This window comes from Musca autumnalis, unplaced genomic scaffold (assembly GCF_047663935.1).
Source record: "Musca autumnalis isolate F117 unplaced genomic scaffold, ASM4766393v1 scaffold_1, whole genome shotgun sequence".
Classification (NCBI taxonomy): domain Eukaryota; kingdom Metazoa; phylum Arthropoda; class Insecta; order Diptera; family Muscidae; genus Musca; species Musca autumnalis.
In genome coordinates, this window is record NW_027411644.1 from 96,826,915 (window position 1) to 96,849,469 (window position 22,555).

General features: G+C 35.9%; 1 protein-coding gene across 21 annotated transcripts in view; it reads left to right on the plus strand.

Annotated features, from left to right (window-relative positions):
• Positions 1-22,555, plus strand: part of Pkc98E (Protein kinase C) — a 94,112-nt gene that overhangs the window by 8,171 nt on the left and 63,386 nt on the right. For 8 of the 21 annotated variants that reach the window (XM_073985736.1, XM_073985829.1, XM_073985766.1 and 5 more), the window contains exon 2: positions 19,716-20,844. In XM_073985736.1, the coding sequence (XP_073841837.1) occupies positions 20,691-20,844 (154 nt within the window). In that variant the 5' untranslated portion in view covers positions 19,716-20,690. The remainder of the gene's footprint in view (positions 1-19,715; positions 20,845-22,555) is intronic. The other 13 variants (XM_073985791.1, XM_073985799.1, XM_073985818.1 and 10 more) reach the window with 2 other exon arrangements.

Sequence of the window (22,555 nt, forward strand, 5' to 3'; positions counted from 1 at the left end):
ACTAAACATCCTAGGAATAATATAAACTTCTATACCAAATTACACAGCTCTATCTTAAAATTGCGAGCTGTATCTTGATTTCAACAGACGGACGGATCGACTTAGAATTTTACCCAAATCAAGAGTATACATACTTTATAGGGTGAATATTTCGATGTGTTACAAACGGAATGACAAATTTAATTATACCCTTCATATATAGTGGATGGTATAAATAGGGGATTTTTAAATAAATCGCGGTCAAAGGTCACATTTTTAGGGTTTTAAGGTTTTCTGGGACTAAAGAAAATATTGTAGCAGTGAAAATTCTCTATAACATTTTGTTTACTCCCATTTCGATTGGGCTTGCAGTCTCGATACAAAATCCTGAAAACCTAAAAAACCCTAAAAATGTGAACTTTGACGGCAATTTATTTAAAAAATCCTCCTACGGTTTTTCTTGCTTTTGGATTGTTGTCATCTATCAACATCGCTGTTTCACAATCTTCAAAAACTTACCAGGTGTAAGCGGTTTTCATTTAAAGTTAGTTAAGGCGAACCGTACATGGCACTGTTTTATAAGGAGGTGACTTCTATTTCACAAAAATGGTAAAACCTACGAAAATATCATAAAGGTAAATTTTGTAGAACAAAAACTTCCAAAGTGTGAGCACCTTCAATTTAAAGTTTGTTCAGGCGCACCGTGATGTTAGACATTAGTTCCTTTATCTAACTGCTACATTGATATAATTTGCATCAAGTGAGAGGTTGAAGCTGAAAACACATCCAATGTTTGATTGAGTAAAGCTTTGTGTCATTTTTGGTGCCAAGTTTCAATTTTTCTATATTCTTCTACCAGAAATGACACAAAACTTTACTTTGGTTTTTGGTCCATTTCACTCCCTAAATATTCCACGAACGTCGCCAAAAACTATAGGCGTCTATTCTGGTCTGAACCCGGCCTCCATACAAAATTTCGTGAAGATTTGTCCATAATTGCGGCCTGTAGCGTGCGTACAATTTTTAATGGGCGGAGAGTCGGACGGACGGACACACATATCAAAACCGATTTATCTCGTCGAGATATGAATTTTGGTATACCACATGGAGTCTACGACGAATATTTCGCGGTGTTACATGCATTTTTCGAAAAACAAACTTTAAATACCCTTTCCACATTGTGTTGTAGGGTATAGAAATGGCTAAAACCTCCAGCTCATTAGCCGTATTCGAAACTTCATTTACTCGATATTATTATATGTAGTTTGTCCCTTCAGGGATGTTCGTCGGAAACTTATTACATTTACAAGTGGAATGTGTATTTCTCTTGCTAACGTTGTAAATTGGGTTAGCATGTCTGTCATGCACTCTGAAAGTCACGAGGTCAACTGTTGAACGATCTTGGTTTGGTTTCTATACAATGGAGTCCGAACACCATGGTCTTGTCTATAAAATGGTCCCATAACATTGAGCTAAAGTCGGGCTGCACTCTTTAATGTGAGACAAGTGAGCAAAGGCTATAGTCGGGACGGGGCCGACTTCCCCTGTGCATCTACCCCGACATCTACTTGGTACTGATTGATTGTTACTGGTGTTCTTGATTAGCATTTTACATGTCTTTAATACACCAAATAGAAGAAGAGGTATTTGTCATTAAAGTGAAAACTTCAAAATATTAAAATTGTGATAGCTTAGCGCCTTTTGCAATAACTCTGATATTTTACCATAAATGCCACATTTTGTATTAATTTAAAGCTCAGATAGTTTAGTTTCATTATCAAACGTTTCATTTCATTATCTCCTTGGAATCTGTCCAAAAGAAGCAAAAATATCTGAGATGGAAATAAAATTTCACAAATTGGAAATTGGGATATCCCAGAGTCTTTTTCAACATCATTGTGAAAACGCATCCAACCAAAGCTGAGATACTCGTCAGTACAATTCAAATAAAATAATTGGAAAGTGGAATGTGAACCTATTTTGCATCATAATAAAGACTTTCTCTTTGGAATACGAGATATTCGCATAAGAGCATAAGAAGAAAACTTTGAATCTTTGCCCACAAAAGTTTTTTGCCCATTCTTACTCTTGAATCCGACCGTCAAAATGCTTCATCCTTTGGGAGCCCCGTTAACCACCAAAATTTCGTGACGGTTCTATTAAAAAATGCGACCTGTAGCATGATTACAAAACATGGGATGCATTACCGACTTTTGTGATATCTCCGTTGTATGACCACCTATTTACTTTGAAACCATTCAATTGTCGGGCTTTCCTTTTGGAATACGCCTACTAGAAGCGGAAATATTCGCATATGAATAAAACCTTGAATGTTCTCCACATAAGTTTTTTTTGACCATTCCGACCCCTGAATATTATCCGACCATCACCAAAATCATATACATTCATTTTGGTGTATATAAGTATGGGTCTACGACCATTATTTCGATGCGTTACAAATTTTTTGGCCAAAACCAACTTATAATACCCTACCAACATAGTGGTGTAATGTATAAATAACACGATTGGAAAATGCAAAATATAAAAGGATTAAATCAAATACATATGTATTAAACTCATGATGCAATTACTAAATGAACCTTGATTAAACTGTTTCAAATAATAATTGACTTTTTCGAAATTTAAATAAAATTTTTAGAATTGTCAATAGTATTATTTGAATTAAATTTGAATATGAGGTCATGTCTTTTCCGGATGCAATATTTATTGCAATTTATTTATGATATTTTACTTATTTACACAATATTAAGAAACTTCCATTTTAGACATAGCACCACAATCCTGATGATATCTCTCTCCCTCTTCCGCCAAATACAACGTTCACTGCCCGCAGTAGTAAGAAAAAAACTGTTATAATGTTTGTTAACAAGATTAAGAGGTTGGGATGGTTGGTTATTGCATAAACATATTCATTTACAATATGATGTTGTTGACTGCATATTTTATTTATTATTGGTTCGTGTTATTTGTTGTTGTTATTTTCTTTCATATTTTGTTGTGAGTGTTGCATAGCATGTTTGGTGATTTTATCCAACCAACCAACAACCATCCAATCTATTCGTCTGTCTGTGCCACAACTCATCATGTTCTGTATTTGTTGTTACAATCATCCATCCATCCGTCCGTCCGTCCGTCCATCCATCCATACAAACATCTATCTATCTATCCATTGTTATGGCACAGTCATTCAGTCTGCTGCTGTTGAATATTTTTTTTTGCATTTGTTTTCTTTTTGTTTATACGTAATTTCATTTAAAACGTTTGTGGAGGCCACAATAACCACCGCTCCACCTACTGCCCAAGAACTACTAGCTAATAGTGTAACCCCAATGTCATTCCTAGCCATTATTTTTATACTACAATTGTATGTGATGAATACACAGTGAAAACTTTATAAAAAAAATTCGATACATAAGGCACGATAACTTACGAATTGGGTATTTCCCGAAACTTTGCACATCCTACAATTTCTTACAAACGTATGCACATCAAGTTTCAAAAAGGAGAAATCCTTTCGGTACCTCTCTCACTGTTCGAGGATCGTTTTTGTGGTCCTTTTTATAGGGAAGTTTATGCTTCCTAACATACTTGTCCAAAAACTCTAAAGCACATTTTAGTTGCCTGGTAGGCACGATAACTATAGAAAAAAGTTGTTGTTGTTGTAACAGTATTTGATATGTATGTACGTACATATGTTCATTTTTTTTTTTTTTTTGCTTATGCTGGCACTGGATGTATCTTCAGTTCTAAGAATGTGGTTGCTTCGAAGGGATGTAACAACAGATCTACTGGAGTCAGTTGAGTAGGTTTGGCAGAACAGTTGAAAAGGTGCAGTGTGTCGTGCGGGCCTGCGCCGCATGCTGGGTAGATGTTTTGTACGGTGTCGTAGATCCTTGCCCTATAGGAATTCAGACGGCTGCACCATTCCGAGCGTAGCTGTGCCAAAACTACTCTGGTTTGTCGTGGCAGTTGACGCTCCGCAGCTGCAATAGATGTGGGATGTTCTTCGAGGGCCGCATTCACACGATTTTTAGCATCTGCGACTGCATCCGTGTGAATGCTATTTAAACCAGCTTGATAGGCTCTTTCTAGATCATAAAGATCCCTCCTGACATGCCTAGGTGGGGATCCTATCCACCATATGGCAATTAGGGTGGCTCTCATGGTAACACCCGAGAAAGTACTGCAATAAAAATCAGTGCACATGTTTGTATCGATAGTTGTTGGTGTTGTAGCAGCCCTAAAGCAAGTAAAAATTTTACGGCTGGTTGGCACGTTAACTATCGAGATTAATGACTGTCAAAATTTGATTCAGGACTAAGGTGGACTATGTCCGTACATTTCTTCAGGTACCTCTTCTAAAAAAGTTGAACACTTCGATCTTCAATCCAGTTTAAGGGAAGTTCTCAGATGCTGGCACTGGGTGTATCTCCAGTTCTAGGAATGTGGTTGCTTCGAAGGTATGTAACAACAGATCTACTGGAGTTAGTTGAGTAGGTTTGGCAGAACAGTTGAAAAGGTACAGTGTGCCGTGCGGGGCTGCGCCGCATGCTGGGTAGATAGTTTGCACGGCGTCGTAGATCCTTGCCCTATAGGTATCAGACGGCTGCACCATTCCGAGCGTAGCTGAGCCAAAACTACTCTGGTTTGTCGTGGCAGTTGACGCTCCGCAGCTGCGATAGATGTGGGATGTTCTTCGTGGACCGCATTCACACGATTTATAGCATCTGCGACTACATACGTGTGAATGCTATTTAAACCAGCATGATAGGCTCTTTCTAGATCATGAAGATCCCTCCTGACACGCCTAGGTGAGGGATCCTATCCACCATATGGTAATTAGGACGGCTTTGATGGTAACACCCGAGTAAGTACTGCAATAAAAATCAGTGCACATGTTTGTATCGATAGTTGTTGTTGTTGTAGCAGCCCTAAAGCAAGTAAAAATTTTACGGCTGGTTGGCACGTTAATGTCGAGATTAATGACTGTCAAAATTTGATTCAGGACTAAGGTGGACCATGTCTGTTCATTTCTTCAGGTACCTCTTCTAAAAAAGTTGAACACTTCGATCTTCAATCCAGTTTAAGGCAAGTTCTCAGATCGTGTTGAATTCCTGGTGACACCTAACCTAGAGGTAATTTACACGAGGAAACAATGTTTCCTTGTTTCCTCTAAAACGTGTGTTCCGTTTTGATTCTCATTCGCAAAATTGGTCAGTGTTGGGAACAAATGTAGAAATGATTGTACAAAAACGTACAAAAGGCACGTACAAAAGGCACTTTTGGATGGATATGTGCAAGAAATAAATAATAATTTATTTATTTTGTGTTGTAAAAAAATGTTTCTTCTAATTGTTATAGTAAGGTATTTCACTACTTCATGAATTGATACCCATTTTTTAACAATTTACGACAGGTAATACAGGTATTTTTTACCCTCATGTGTCATACTTTTTACGGAATTGTTCATGAATGGTTATTTGTATTATTAACCCTTTCTTTTTACCTGTTTTTGTAGTTTTCCAAAGAATTGTTTTTTGAATATTCATGTACAATAGGTAGATAATCATTTTTGGTAACTTTATGTAAAAACGTACGTCTACCGTTCAAAAGGTACGCTTGTTAAACAGCGCAACCCTGAAAATGCAATTACGAATGAGAATCAAAACGGAACACACGTTTAAGAGGAAACATTAGGTGTGTACGATAACTTCGAAAGTGAAAAGTACTTACAAGCACTCAGAAAGTTCTCAGTAACCTCTCTCCACCAATTTTACTCTCTCGAAGCAAAAAATTTGCAGATTGTTATCGAACAACAATTTGCAAAAACTTGCAAGAAGTCAGCTGATTTGACAAACAAGAAGTTGGCGGAAAAGATTAAATTTAACGGAGCAAGTTGAATGTAGTGGCTGGATTTGGAACTTTTTCCACAGAAAGTTTTCAAAAATTCCATTTTTGTGAAAATAGCCGGCCTTCGGGCGGGATTAAAGACTTTCTCCTATGGACAGATACTAAACACTGGGCTAACGCGATCATAATTTTTTTCAATATATTTAAATATATTTAAATAAAATTGTTGTTAACCTGTAAAAATAATTTGTAGTTCCCTGAAGATGATTGGAGAGTCCAATCGAAATATTGGAAAATAAAGCTTCAAAATCAGAAAATTGAATTTTTATTTATGAAAAGCCTACAGCCAAACAATTCTCAACAAAATTATTTTTTGTCAAAAATCATATGGTTTTTTTGAAATTTTCAAAGCCTATATCTCGGGAAATACGGACTTCCCGCACATATATATTGGCGTAATCAGCATTCCAAGACCTACCTGTGGACAAGATTTCAGAATTTTCTGAGTCCAGCCACTACATTCATCTTATGCCAATTTAACAATTGAAGGTGTCTACCATTTCTTTTTTATTTTCCATTTTTTATACCCTCAGCCTTTAGGCTAAGGAGGGTATTTACACTTTGATGTGCCTCATCGAAATAATGGTTTTAGACCCCAAGTATGTTTATACGATATCCGTTTCAGACAATTTTGAGTCGATCTAGCAATGTCCGTCCGTCTGTCTGGCTGCAGCGCAAGATAACTATGGAACGGATCAATCGATTCGGTTCAAATTTTGGGTATCGAAATATATTGTCCAAATTTGATTTAAGTTCGAAGATGGGCCATATCGGTCCACTCCTTCGGGTACCTCCCCCACAAAAGTTCAAAAATGTTCGGAAAAATTGTCCTCACGATAACTCTTGAAGGGATCAACATATTTGGTCAATATTTTGTCCAAACTTAGTTTAAGTTCGAAGATAGACCATATCGGTCCACTCCTTCGGGTACCTCCCCCACAAAGGTTCAAAATGTTTCGCCAAGATTGTGGGCATGATAATTCTAGGAGGGAGTAACCGAATTGAGTCAAACTTTGCTATTGGTAATATTACTTTCAGGTATAGATCGTGTTCTAATATGGACTATATCGGTCCACTCCCACACAAAATTTGGAAAAAGTATAGTTTAACAACTCCTCTCTGATCTTATTAATTTGTGATGCAGCAGGTTGCAATTGCGGCCCCTGTTACGACGTTGTAATTTTTTTTGTGGGCAAGTCCATACTTCCTGAGATAATGACCCAAAAAGGTTCAGAAAATCCTACCGGCACCACCTAAACTGGCTAATGTGTAAAATAACCCTTTAAGAAAGAAATCGATTTAGCTCAAACTTTGTATATTGAAAAGTAAAATTGTAATATATTTAAATTCATAAAATTAAGTACAACATTTTTTATTATATAGTCTGTAAGGAAAATATCCATAGACTAATAAAGAACAAAAATATTTCCTACAGATTTGTATTAGGTCCGAATATATACTACATCGGATCACTCCTACGGGATCATTCTGAATTTTGTTGCAACATGTAGTTTTTTGCGGCCCTTTCCATCCTGGAAAATTTTCCCAACAGCTCAACAACCTACAGAAGTATTGTGTTAACTTTTTTTCTTCGGGTACGTGGCTGAGGGTATATCTCTATCGGCCCAGCTGACTGATACTTTCTTACTTGTTTATTTTCCATTTCCTTCAGGTACCTTCCGCACAAAAGTTCAGAAATGTTCGAAAAAATTGTGCGCACGATAACTCTTGATTTGGTCCTAATATATCTACCAGATATAGATCAGGTTCGAATATGAACCATATTTGTCCACTCCTTCGGGTACCTCCCACACAAAATTTCGAATAAGTTCACTTTAAGACCTGTAGTGGGATTCTCTAGGGCATTTTTTGGTTATCGACAAAAATCTGTAAAATTAAAACGCAAAATTATGAATGAAAGTTCAAACAAAGTTTGACATCACTGTTGCTATCGCTAGAACTTTGCGACTACTTTTTATTGGTCGCTAACTTACCATTTAATATCGTTAACTACCGAAATTATAAGCATTTTAATTTTAACGATTTTTGTCGATAACCAAAAAATGCGTTAGAGAATCCCACTACTGCTCTCGAATCACTTTGATATTTTTGAAGCAACTTGCATTCGCTGCCTCAATTACGATGGTAAAATTTTTTTCAGGGACCTGTCCATACTTCTTGAGAGAACAGCCCGAAAGTTGTAAAAACTTCTATGGCACCATATGTAGTGGCTGAAGTGCACGACAACTCTCGAACTGAACCGAACAACATCGTCATATTTTGTCCAAATTTAGTTTTTTGTTCGAAGATGGGCAATACCGGTCCACCAATATTTAAAAAATGTCACTAAAATGGTAGCACAATATCTCTTGAACGGGGCAACCAATTTGGTCCACACTTTTGATCTCCTAATATTTTGTCCAAATTTCATTTAACTTCTAGGGTACCTCCGCCACAAAAGCTCAACATTTGGGATCCTTGGGAAATGTATACCGATGCTGTTCGTTGTGGTCCTGGCTTCGGTACATAAGGCTGAAATCATTTCTGCCTCATATGTGACGAGGCCTTATAATTCCCTTTCCAATTATTATTATTATTTATTGCTTTTACGCAAAGTCGTGGGCGCATAGTGCCTTTCCAATGCACAACTATAAAACATACTGGAACGCAGTGCATTCATTGTGTTTCTCCTACTCCATGGATGCACCGCTTTTTGCCGAGATTTGATACCTTTAAAATAAAAAAATAGTCACCACAAACTATAAAATATGTTATTTTACTTACATTATCGTTTTTCATAATTTATTTAATAATTTTTTCCCTTTTTTATGTCAATTTATTTTAACAGCCAAACGTTTGTTTATGTTTTGCCAAGAAGTTCGCCACAAAACATTCGAATTTAAGTCAGCTGATCAAAATTGCAAATTCTTACAAGAAAAATTTTCCTTTCAAAAACTTGTAAACAAAAGTCTCCAAATTCCCTCTCTTTTACTTTGCAAGTTTGTTATCGAACAGCATTTTGTAAAAGTTTGTGCAAATTTGCACAAACTTTTGGGTTATCGTACAGACCTATTGTTTCCTCGTGTAAATTACCTCCTACATTCGCTCAAAGATGTCAATATTACAAGATAGGAAAAGTCAATTGTTAAAAATTAACTGTAGAGGGAGTTAACCACTGTTGCTACGACGTCATAGCAACATTCTGTTAAACGAAAACTGTTACTCATTGGAATATTGACAAGAAAAACATTAAAACTCAAGTTTGACGGTATTCGCTTTTAATTTTTTCATTGAATAAACAATAAAAAAAGAAAATAAATACATTTCAGCCACAAAACACGACGTTAATGTTTTCTGCCGCGAGAAATGGGAATCAAAAACGATTGGCAATGCTGTTATCAATTCCAGTGAGTTGTGTAGCCATCTGTAACCAAAATGTGGAACTATTACCATATGTTTCTGGAAAGTGCATTTCTTCTAGTCTTTATTGCTATACGTCTTTGATTCGCTGGAAGATGTAGTTTGGAACCTTCCAAAACTTCTTATGCCACATACAAATGTTTTATTTATTTTTAACATCAGGGATCTGTTCAAAGGGCTGGATGTTAGGTCCATCAAAGTTGTTATTGATTTCTTCATCAACTAGAGTTCACTGCCAACTAACTTCCTGAGGTTTAGCATCGACCTCTACGATATTCCCTATTTTCTTATCCATGGTGCTTTCCGTGGTCTGTTTATAGACGACAACAGTCGCTTGGACAACTGTGTTTTCTAAACCCTTTTCAGATGTAATTCAAAACATTCCAGTTGTAATTCGTAACATTTCATTTGTAATTCTATTATTCCATTTGTAATTCAAAACAATTCAATTGTAATTCGAATTATTCCATTTGCAATTCGAATTATTCTATTTGTAATTCGAATTATTCTATTTATAATTTGAATTATTTCAATTGTAATTCGAATTATTTCATTTGGAATTCGAATTATTCCATTTTTTGTAATTTGAATTATTCCATTTCAAATTCTCTATTCTTCTAATTTAATTCGTATTATTTAATTTGCAATTCGAATTATTTAATTTGTATTTCGAATTTTTCTATTTGTAATTCGAACTATTACATTTACAATTTGAAACAAAAAAATAAAAAAATTTGGTTATTTGGTTTTCCGAAATATAAATAAAATGTTGAATTACAATTACAATTATTCGAATTGCTAATGGAATAATTCGAATTACAAACAAAACAATTCGAATTACAAATAAAACTCATTACTTTCAAAGGCAGCGCTAAGCGTTTGTCATGAAAGCACAACTAAATGGGAAAATCCCCATTGTTGTTGTAAAAAACAAAACAAAATGCATTTGAAAGAAGAAAAGTTCGAGGACATCGAAGCCGCTCCACATCCGATATGTCTGAGGAGACTTTACCAAAGTCGAAACATGCATGTCACATAGTGGTGGGTGTGTGGGTTCGAATCCTCGTCGTCGGCTTCCTTTTTCACTTGCATTATTCATTGATCATCAAGCTCGATTCCAATGAGAAATTCATTAAAAATTAATACTAAAAAATGATCTTCGCCCAAAAAAGGCAAAATTTTCAAATAAAAAAAAAAAAACAAATAAAACAATTCGTATTACAAATAGAATAATTCAAATTACAAATTTAATAATTAGAATTACAAATGAAATAATTCGAACTGCAAATTGAATTCTCGAATTACAACTAAAATGATTCCAATTACATCTGAAAAAGGTGTAGTTCGTGTGTAGAGCGAATCACTTTGGCAAACCTAGAAGAAACTCGTTGATGCTGATCGAGTCTGAATGCAATCAGCAGCATTTGCTGTAGTGAAATAGTCACTTTGACGTTTCCTCAGATGCACTCCCAAATGTATAACAGTCATATAATGTTCTTAAATACACTAAATCGCTTTATTGCAGTTTGCATATACAACAAAATGATACCGCGTGATTTCATCATAGGGTTAACGAGTTTGTAGATCATCACTGCCACTCGTGATACATTTGCAGATGAATTAATGGACTTCAGTGAAATAATTGAAAACCCAAAACTCATAATAAGATTATTGTCGCTGATACAGTGGAGGATAAACGTCATTGCCAGGGTTGTCAGATATGACGATTTCTCGCTAAACGTGGCGAATTTTCATTGCGTATGCCGACTTTATTTCTCACTTGGCGGCAGATTTTTTGAATAATTATAGAAAATTTCCCCTTTTTAATAACGCAATTTTTGTATTTTGTTGTTTTATATGAGAAAGTAAATACTTCATTCAATTTGTAATAGATTTGCACAAAAATCCATGGTTTAACATATTTTTATATTCTCCACCATAGTATGGATCGTATATTAAGTTTGCTTTTCTGTTTGTAACGTATTAAAATAATCATTTGTGACCCTATAAAGTAGGCGGTTTGGCGATTTCTGATAGGTAAAATGAAATCTGACAACCCGGGTCATTGCCTGTAAAGAACGCGTCGCGTCACTCGTTAAGAACAACAATCACATGAAAGATGATTAAGTGATGCAAACATTGTTCTTGAATTTTTCATGTCGTTGTTGTAACGAGACGCTCAATGGATCGTATGTGCCGCGGCCTTAATAGTCACGGCAGTTACACATAAGGCAAACTTAAAAATCACATTTGTGGCTTTTTCGTTTTAAAAATGATTCAAACCAAAATAAAATAACCCAATGAAATGACTTTCCAGCAAATGGTGATTATATCATTCGAGCATTAAATTACCCATGTTTTTTACTAAGTATCGCTTCAACACAATATTTTTTTGTGGAAATTTTAAAAATTTGTATTGCGGTTTATCGCTTTAGCGCATTAATATAACCCACATTTTTACAATTAAAAGCAACCTTTTATAGTAAATATAATTTTCATGCGAAAATTATTGTTTGAAAATTAATGAAAAATGTAAAAATTCTAGCGAAATTGTGCGTTAAAAGAAATTTTCATCAAACTACGATAGGGTTATTTTTTTCCGCGATTATTCAGATGTTATCTTTTTCTGCCATGAGACTGCCATGAGATTGTAAATACATATGCGCAAATTGTTGTTGTAACAGTATATGATACACTATTCAAATACACATTCAAATCCAATTTGTATAAGAATTATGCAAGGAAAACAAAATAAAGTCAAAAATTGAAGTAAAAAATTTGGGTTATTTGAATAGAACCCTCCTTGAAAACTTGGGAATACAGAAAGATTGTATTAGAATATCGATGCATATTCACTTTATAATGAAAACGAAGAACTTTTAGTAAGATTCCTTGCTTTGGCAAGGATTGTTTAAATAATCAGGTGTATTGCCTAACAAAGCTTGCTTTTTTCTTTCAACAACTTTATTTTTGGAAGCGTACTGTCTCCTTTAGTCGTATATTTTACGTATAAGTCATTCCCATACATTTTAGAGAATATTTATCACTGTAGAATATGACAGTCCCTCCAGGATATCTGCATTTCTTTTCAAAAATTTAAGTTTTGATGACTCGAAGAGTACAAAAGTTTATAAAATCGTGATGAAATTGCCACTCGGGATATCCGAAAATGCTTTTCACTACTGGAAATGCCTGTTTTAGAACTCTTTTGTAAATTCTCTTGCGCATTTAGGGTGAAAGAAATTGACGCACAAGTCCTTCATAATTAGCAATGCGTTCCAGCACCATAAAAACACATTCATCGCTACAGAAACAATTTAGAAGATGGTCTTCCATTCAATAGAAGTGAAAACAATAGTTATATAGTCATGCAATTGTTTACTTAATGAGGGGAGTCCTTTTATAACATTGTGAAACATTTTTAAGGTGATCTTGGGCAAACAATTCGAACGGAGGATTTTTTGAGAGTACAGACCCAAACGACAAGAAACCCTAGTTGGGTTTTGTTGTGTCAGATCCAGCTCGGATTTTATGGCCTCATCTAAACATGGTTAAATGAGTTTTTAAAGAAATTCGGGGCTATGTCTCTGAAACCAATGCGAATCTTCTTCCGACCTCTGAAGCAAATTTGTAGATAAGGACAAGAATAAAATATTTGGAGAAATAATGAACTCCAAAAACTACATTTATTGCCTCAAATTTCAAAATATATGCATAAATTCCACAATTTTTATACATTTCGCACCATATCTCCAAAACCGTTAATTTTTTCTGAATATTTTCTTTTGGAAAAATATTCCCTGGAGTGTAATACACAACTCTTCAGAACATTTCATTGTTGTAAAATGCCTCTATGGCATTGTTTTCAGTACATTTTTCAAGGACGATTTAAAAAAATTTCAATAATGTAGTGAAATCCGAAATGCGAGTATAAACTGTTGGTGTGAACTGTGTTTGAAATACGTGCTGTAAATGATATGATTCAAAATACGACTGAAACAACATGAAGTAAGCATTTTAGAGTTTCAGAATGTTCTAAAGAATTGTTGAGAACTTTATTTGAAAGATTTTTGCAAAATGTTACTTGGTTCAACTCCCAATAGTTTAGCCGATACTGACTAGAATTTCAGCAATTATGTAACATTTTCTATATTTTATAGATTTTGATGCCCTAGATGGAGTTTTTCTTATGTGGTTTTTTCAAAAGATTAGTTCTACTAGTTTAGGACTACAATATTGCTAAAGATAGCAAGGCCAAATTCCTATTCGTTTCTTAGATAAAGGCCTGATAAATGCAAAAAAGTGTAGATTTAGCCCGGTTTAGATGAGGCCATAAAATCCGAACTGGATCTGACCGCACAAAACCCTACTAGGGTTTTTGTAGTCTAAATATGTACTTTCAAAAAATGCATACTAGAAGTTGTTTGCATTTTCAGTGTTGCATAGTGTAATTATGAAGGACTTGGGCGTCAATTTCTTTCACCCTAAATGCGCAAGAGAATTTACAAAAGAGTTCTAAAACAGGCATTTCCAGTAGTGAGAAGCATTTTCGGATATCCCTAGTGGCAATTTCATCACGATTTTATAAACTTTTGTACACTTCGAGTCATCAAAACTTAAATTTTTGAAAAGAAATGCAGATATCCTGGAGGGGCCGTCATATTCTACAGTGGTAAATATTTCTAAAATGTATGGGAATGACTTATACGTAAAATATACGACTAAAGGAGACAGTACGCTTCCAAAAATAAAGTTGTTGAAAGAAAAAAGGAAGCTTTGTTAGGCAATACACCTGATTATTTATGGAATCCTTGCCAAAGCAGCATATGCGGGGTGTATCCTTAATCAGGAGGGATATACTTTTAACGAATCATACTAAAAGTTCTTCGTTTTCATTATAGAATGAATATGCATCGATTTTTTAATACAATCTTTCTGTATTCCCAAGTTTTCAAGGGGGGTTCTATTCAAATGGCCCAAATTTTTTACTTCAATTTTTGACTTTATTTTGTTTTCCTTGCATAATTCTTATACAAATTGGATTTGAATGCAAATGAATGACTAAGTTTACTCCAAACACATGAAGCAAAATATAATAAAACTTAAAAACATCATATCTTGTATAATTCGGAAAAAGTGTAGGTTGACAAAAATTTTGTAGGGGGGTTCTATTCAATCGAGCGGCAGTGTATGTTTGTATGTTAATTTTTCTGCTTAATCAGGCTATGGGTCCATATCCAGTTCTAGGAATGTCAGTGGTTCGATGGGTTGTAGCCACAAAGCGAATGGAGTTAGTTGAGTAGGTTTGGCTGGGCAGTTGAAAACGTGCAGGGTGTCGAACGGCCTCGTGCCAAATGCTGGACAGATGTTTTGCACGGTGTCATTGATCCTTGCCCTATAGGAATATAGACGGATGCACCATCCCAAGCGTAGTTGAGCCAAAACTACTCTGGTGTGTCGTGGCTGTTGACGCTTCTCAGTTGCGATAGATGTGGGCTATTCTCCGAGGACCGCATTCACACGATAATTGTTTACGGTTTACGAAGAATCTTTGTCTCCTCATGTAGATGGTCTTCAAATGCTTAACAGTATCAAAGACTTTTGATAAGTCAAGCGCCACCATTACTGTTCTATCACACGGTTTTCTCTGGTTGAGTCCTCGACAAATATGTATGGAGATGGCGTGCAGCGCTGTTGTTGTGATGTGCTGCATACGGAATCCATGATGATGATCGGCAGCTGGATATCTATTTCTGACGCTGGGGAAGACTAAGGCCTCAAGGGTCTTTACTACAGACGACAAAAGTGAAATCGGCCTGTATGATTCACCGTTGCTGGCATCCATGCCTGGCTTAAGTAGCGGGGCCACCCTACCCTTTTTCCAGATATCGGGAACGATGAGGGTGGCTGACAGGTTGAGAACTTTAGTGAGATACGCCACTCCCGGCACATCAAGCTGTTTCAGCATTAGCATGAAGATTCCATCAGGGCCCAAGGCTTCAATTTAGCGTTCCTGATGGCATTCGCAACATAATCCATTGTAAACTGTAGTGGTTCATACTTGTCAGGAAGAGATCTGATGCGATGAGTACTCTTCGCCCGGGGTGCCCGACAAACGGTCGATAGAAATAACTAGCGCACATATTTATGGTATTAACCCCCACTAGAGGTGATAACATCAAAAATGCTCACTCTCGCTTCATGACGACGAGGTGTGACTCGCAGGCAAATCAAGGGTCCCTGCCGTTAATGGTTTATTTAGGACTGAATCGTAACTTTATTTTCATTTTTATCTTCTTCCCCATAGACAGTTTTTTATTCGCGAGAAACCCCAAGATTTCCAGAGGCTACTCTACTTCAAATCACCTGGTTCAGTAGTATAACACGGTGCTCTTGAACCAAATTTAAATGGCATGTGCTTACATCTTGGAAGTTTTTGCGGATTCTGAAACTACAATGTTCATAGATAAGAAAAATCTAAAAACGAAAAAATCGCCGGAGCCCATTTTAAATAAATCGCGGTCAAAGTTCAAATTTTTAGGGTCTTTTAGGTTTTAACAATTTTGCTTGGAAACCGCTGGCACTATCAAAATGGAACTAAAGATTGTCCTTTACAATATTTTCGTAGGTTTTACCATTTTTGGGCCTAGGGATACGCAATTTTACAACTTTTTTAATGGATTCGTCGAATTTTGGATTTAAAAATCGAAGTTTACCTTTGATTATGGACAACGAAAAGTAGACTTTTCGATTTTTCTACCCACGATTTTTCATTTGACAAGTTTGTCTGCTAACAACAATGTGCCTGTTTCAGAACCTTCAAATTATGATATCGAGAAACATTGGTAGATTCTTGCAGTTCTGGAACAGACCAAATATGTATCAAAAAATATCTAAAATCTATCAAAAATCGATATTAATCGATTTAGATCACATTCGAAAGGTCGAAATCGACTTTTCAATCAAAAGTAGGTAAAAACTGCCCGGGTGTCATCGTGGTGCAATGGTAAATACCCTCCAATGTAAAGTTGGCGACATTTCTTGAGCATTCTAGTCATGTAAATCTTGTCTATAAGTGGCGACGATAAAAAATATGTCCCATATCATATCATTTGAGAGAAGTCTCCCGTGTTACTTCGAGGCAGGGTTTTCAGATTCCATACTACCTAAATCGCTAAATCAAGTGTCAGAAATCGCCAAACCGAAGATTCTTCTCTTTATAAATAGTTGTTTTTTTTTCGTTTGTATCGCATTGAAAAAATAAGTGAACAAAGGCTATATTCGGGACGGGACCGACTATGTAATACCCTACATCACTGCCCCTGTGCATAGGGTAGATACTAAAGTCTTTTAAGTAGATACTAAAGTTTTAAATTTTTAAATTTTTTTTTTTTTAAATTTTAGTTTGCAATCGTTGTGCAATGGTATGCACACCCGCCTTGCACGCTGAAGGTCGTGGGTTCGATTCCCCGGCCAGTCAACATCAAACACTTTTCAACGGTGGCAAAATACCCCTCAGTAATGTTGGCGACATTTTCTGAGTATTTCAGCCTTGTACAACTTCTCTATAAAGTGGTGTCGTAAGACACGCCGTTCGGACTCGCCGATAAACAGTAGGTCCCATATCATTGAGCTAATATGAATCGGGGTGCACTCATTGATATAAGAGAAGTCACCCCTGTCCCGCCTGGGATGTTTGTGGAACAATTATTATTAAAGTTTTAATCATCCTGGTTTTTATACCAAATGACTGAGGGCTAACTGAACAAAAATAATTAAAAATTTTATGGGCCATTATTATATGTATTCTTTTACTATCTGATGGATTTGAAAACGCAAAATAATCCAATTTTGAGGCATTATAAATATAATTTTTACATTGAAAGTTAATGCCAAGAAGCTCCTCATTGAAATTCAATCATCACTTTTAATTTTAAGTTAAACGGAAGGCTATAAATCTGTTCGGTAAATCCAAACTATAACAAAATAAGGCTTATAATAATGGGGGTATATTTGACCACTGTCGACAATCTACTTGGTACTGATTGAACGCTTTGCAGAAGAGAGAAATATAATAAACAGAGGTATTTGTTAAAATTGGGGTAGCATAGCGCATTTTGCAATAACTCTGATATTTTACTATCAATGCCAACATATTTGGTATTAATTTCAAGCTCAGGTGGTCTAGTTTCACTATCAAGCTCGTTCATTACAATAAATCCAACAGAAGCGGAGATATTCTCATTGCAAATAAAATTCCAAAAATTGGAAGTTTTTTACCCATTCCGACCCTAAACATTATGTGACCATATCCAAAATCAATAGATTTATTCCTCTCTGGGACCCGACTATTGCGATATCTCCGTCATATGACCACCTACGACAACCTACTTGACATCATTGTAAATATGAGATTTTCTACTTAACAGACATGCTATGTTTTTGGAAGGCCACCAGCCAGAGCTGTTGCAATTGAAATCCCAAAAGTGAAGACTTGAATTGGATTAGCGACTATTGCGATATCTCGGTTGTTTGTCCACCTAGGCCAACGTACTTTGCATTGTTGTAAAGGTGAAGTTTTCCACTTTCATTATCAGGCTTTTGGCATCCTCCTAATAGAAGTGGAGTTATTCGCATTTGAATTAAACATTTGGTTTTCCTACACATACTTTTTTCCCATTCCGACCCCAGTAGTGGAATTCTGTAACTCATTTTTCGAGTTACCGACAAAAATCGGTAAAATTAAAATGCTTATAATTTCGGTCATTAACGAAAATTTTCGGTAAGTTAACAACCAAAATAAAGCTGTCGTTAACTTCTACCGGTAGGAACAGAGTTGTCAACTTTTATTGATAGTTTTCATAGCTAATTTAGCGATTTAATTTTACCGATTTTTGTCGGTAACTCAAAAAATGGGTTACAGAATTCCACTACAGAATATGATCCGACCAATACCAAAATCAATAGGCTGCTTCCCCCTCCCGAAATCCCATCAACCCCCAATTTTGTGACGATTCGAACAAAATTGCAACCTGTAGCGTAGGTTACAAGGTTTAGATGGACAGACGGACGGATACACATAGCCAGATCGACTCAACTTTTCGAGATATTCATTTTGGTATATATGTATAAGTATATGTCTGCGACCATTATTTCGATGCGTTACAAACTTTTTGGAGGTGAAGGGCATTGGCGTAGTCAGAAATGCATCTCGAGACCATTTCGGAGGGCCCAACGGACAAAATTTGATGTTTTGTGAGTACAATATACAACAAATTTCTAAAAATTTACCGTTTGGGGGGACCCTCCGGCTTCCCTCCTTGCTACGTCGGTGGTGTAGGGTATAATAAATTGCGACCCTATAAAGTATGTCAGGGTGAATTCTGAGTCGATCTATGCACGTCCGTCCGTATGTGGTAATCACTTTAGCATCGAGACAAATTGAGGGAAAACACTAAGATTTTGCACAGATGCCTCTTATGTTTGCAGGCAAGTCAAGTTCAAAGATGGGCTATATCGGCCTACGTTATATAATGGCACTGCCAAGGTATTTTGAAGTTTTTCGTTACATTTTCTGACCGAATTAGCTATAATTTGACATTTAGGGTTCCTTCTTAGTGGTCAATAAACTTCCCCACCAAATATTGTGTACAAATTGTGTTTTCAAATACCCCCTACATTTTCTTAAGAAATAACCACTGGATATTTGATCGTCAGCTTTTATATAGAAATATTTCGATACTCACTGTACAGAAGAAACTACTATGCTCTGCCTAATGTATGATAATTTTTAACATCAACTATGTAGGTATGTGTTTGTCCTACTTCATGTTAGGGTAAATGTAACAAAATGGAAAAAACAAATGGAGGAATAAAGAAAAAAAATTGACCCATATCGGTTAAAGGTTACAATGAATGCATTGCCTTCATAATAACTTACATTTTGCTGAACGACGACGACAATAGGAGTAAGCAACAGTAGCTGGGTGGCTGGCTAGCTGACAGGCAGTCAGCAGCCAAACATAAGCAAAATAGGGCAAAGCGCTGCAGAGTAGATTTTGAAACAAAAACATAAAACAAGATAAAAACATAACATTGAGCAATCAAGAAGTGGAGCCTTCGAAAGCAGCAGCAACAACAGAAAGAAGAGGAAAATCACCTATACACTGGTCGCTTATAAAGAAAGCTATGAATACAAGCCAACTATAGATATATTCTGGTGTAGTATGTTTGTTCTTTGTCATATTTAGTCCAACTCTTCTTCCTCCCGCCGCATGGATTTGTGGCATCTTCGTCGGCAGCAATATTATAACACGGCCACATTTCTTGCATTGTTGTCTTCTACATCAGTTGCATCATTATTCATGCTTCTTTTATTTTCATAGATACAATGAAAGTGAAACACATCTAAAATAGAAGTTAACAAAAAGAACAATAAACATAAAAATATCGCAAAAAACTGTGAAAACTCGAGTGCAAAAGTGAAAAAAAACAAAGAAACATAAACAGAAATCTCCCCCCATACTGTCTGTCTCTCGTATACTCAGACCCCTCACTCTCATAAAGGACGACACGACCCTCGTATGTAAACACACAATTGCCAACATTTGCATCGTCGTCAGCATTGACAGACAGCAGCGACATTGTACCACAAAGCTTACAGCAATACTAACCACAACACCAACAACAACAACAACAGCCGCCAGCCACTGTTAATTGTGTCAGTGTCTTGTTTTGTTGTTGTTGTTCATTTTTTTAAAGCACAAAACTAGAGCGACTGAGTGAGTACAACTTGGTAGTGTTATTGTTCGATTGCAAATTCTTCGTCGTTCATCTTCGTCAATTCGTCGTCGTCCTATAGTCCTCGCCAGTTAGATAGTCAATCAGTAGTGGTGGTCGTCGTCGCCGTAGCAGAGCAACTTTGTAATAAAGTTCTACAATTTCTTGTTCTTCTTCATTGTTCCATTTTTATTAAAGTATACTCGCGCATACATTTTCACCTTGCATCCGTATCCGTTTCTCTTTTATCGTGTTTCCGTTTGAGTAACCTCTCAACATTTTTGTACGTGCAATCACCAACAATAACAACAACACAAACGTAACACAAAAAAGAAAAGAAGAAAAACCAAACAAAAAATAAACAAAACGAACGAAAATAAAACGACAAAAGCAAAACCAACACCAACAACACTCAACGACGACAACAATTTAATAAAAAAATAGAAATTAAAGAAACGCCAACAAATACAACAACAAAAGCAAAAATAAAAAAATACATAACAAAACAAGGAAAACACTAAACAATAGTAAAAACAGCAACCAAGCAAATAAACAAACAAAAACAGCTTCCACACACGACGATGTTTACGGGTAAACTACAAATAAAAGTCTGCGAGGCGAGCGGTTTACGCCCAACAGATTTTCAAAAACGACACAATTTAACCTTCGGCAAATTAGCCGATGAACAATTAATTGATCCTTATGTTTCGATCGACGTCGATGATTCGCATTTTGGTAAGTATTATGGCAAACACAATAAATTTTTATTTTTAAAATTAAAAAAAAATCTTAACTTTTTTAAAGATTAGGCGCCCACATACATAAGCAGAATGACATTTTTGTGAAAGGTCGCAATTTGAGCTACTTCTGGAATTCTTTTGTTAAAAAATATGGCATTTAAGATCTTTCGTTTTCTCATTCTGTTGACCTTTTAAAGCACATTCAAATTCCAAAGGGCATTTTTCAAAAACATATTTTAAATACTTGTACTCATCGCAGGATGCTGGAATTGGTGTCACATTTGTGATGTCCTTGTTATCCTTGAATGATATAACTTATAATTATTATATAAAGCCAATACTATCCTCTTTCATATGACAACAACATCAGAATCGTGCGATGAGTACAAGTGTTTAAAATATTTTTTTAAATGTCTTTTAAAAGGTCAACAGGATGAGAAAATAAAAAATCTTAAATGCCATTTTACTCAATTGTGCCTATAGTTTCTGACGTATATATAGTCCGGTTCAGGTGTAATGAAATTTTTTGAAAATTGTCGGATGGTGTAATATTACAAAACTGAAGAAAAAAAATATTTTCTAACTTGGATTTTAAGGCCGTACAACTACTTGTAGTACACTCGGCATAAATGTATGCAAAAGACAAATATAGTTTTATTATGTTTGGGACATAGTCATTGGAAAATTGAGTAATAACTTGCACCAAATCACCATCAACATTTTTTGTAACAATTCGAGGGTTTTTGTAAAATTTCCTGAACACATGCTGTCTTCAAGATCTTGCTTTTCTCTTCCCATTGACGGCTTAATACATTTGCTTCTTACAATAACGCAATTGCAATATTGTCATCGCTATTTGAAACTGGGTGCCACCGTGGTACAATGGTATGCACACCCGACTTGCACGCTGAAGTCCAGTCAACATCAACCATTTTTCAACGGTGGCAAAATGCCCCTCATTAATGTTGGCAACATTTCCTGAGTATTTCAGCCATGTAAAACTTATCTATTAGTGGTGTCGTAAGACACGCCGTTCGGACTCGGCGATAAATAGTAGGTCCCATATCATTGAGCTAATATGAATCGGGGTGCACTCATTGATATGAGAGAAGTCTCCCTTGTCCCTTCCGGGATGTTTGCGGAGCAATTATATTATATATCTGAAACAGTGCAATAACAATTTCGAAAGAAACTCAGCTTCAACATTGAATAATAAAATTCGCTTCTTCTACTCAAGGATCTTCATCTGTAATGTATGTAATTAGGAGGGCTTCTATAAAAATTTCTGTCCTAATAATGAAAACGCGAATATATATCATCAAAAATTGTTTCGTTGTTTTTTAAGTATTCCCCAACATGATTTATACAATTTTGTCAAAGCTCAAACCAATTGTTTAAGCACTTTTTTCACTCCGAATAAGACATCTCCAAAATATGGGGTTTGAACGCTTCAACAGCATATTCTGGCGACAAAAATCGTTGACCAACTGTTTTTCTGGATGTGCGGGAATAAAACGAAGTCATTGTGTCAAGTCAGGGCGGCGGACGATCCACGATTTCCACGTTTTGTCCGGTCAAAAAATGCACTGGTTTGAAGCGATGTGCGATGCTTTGATGTCCTTATCCCATGAACAACTTTCATTGTATTTGGCTCCTCTTCGATGACGCACACGGTCAATTGCTGTTTTGTTTCGGGCTTATACGCA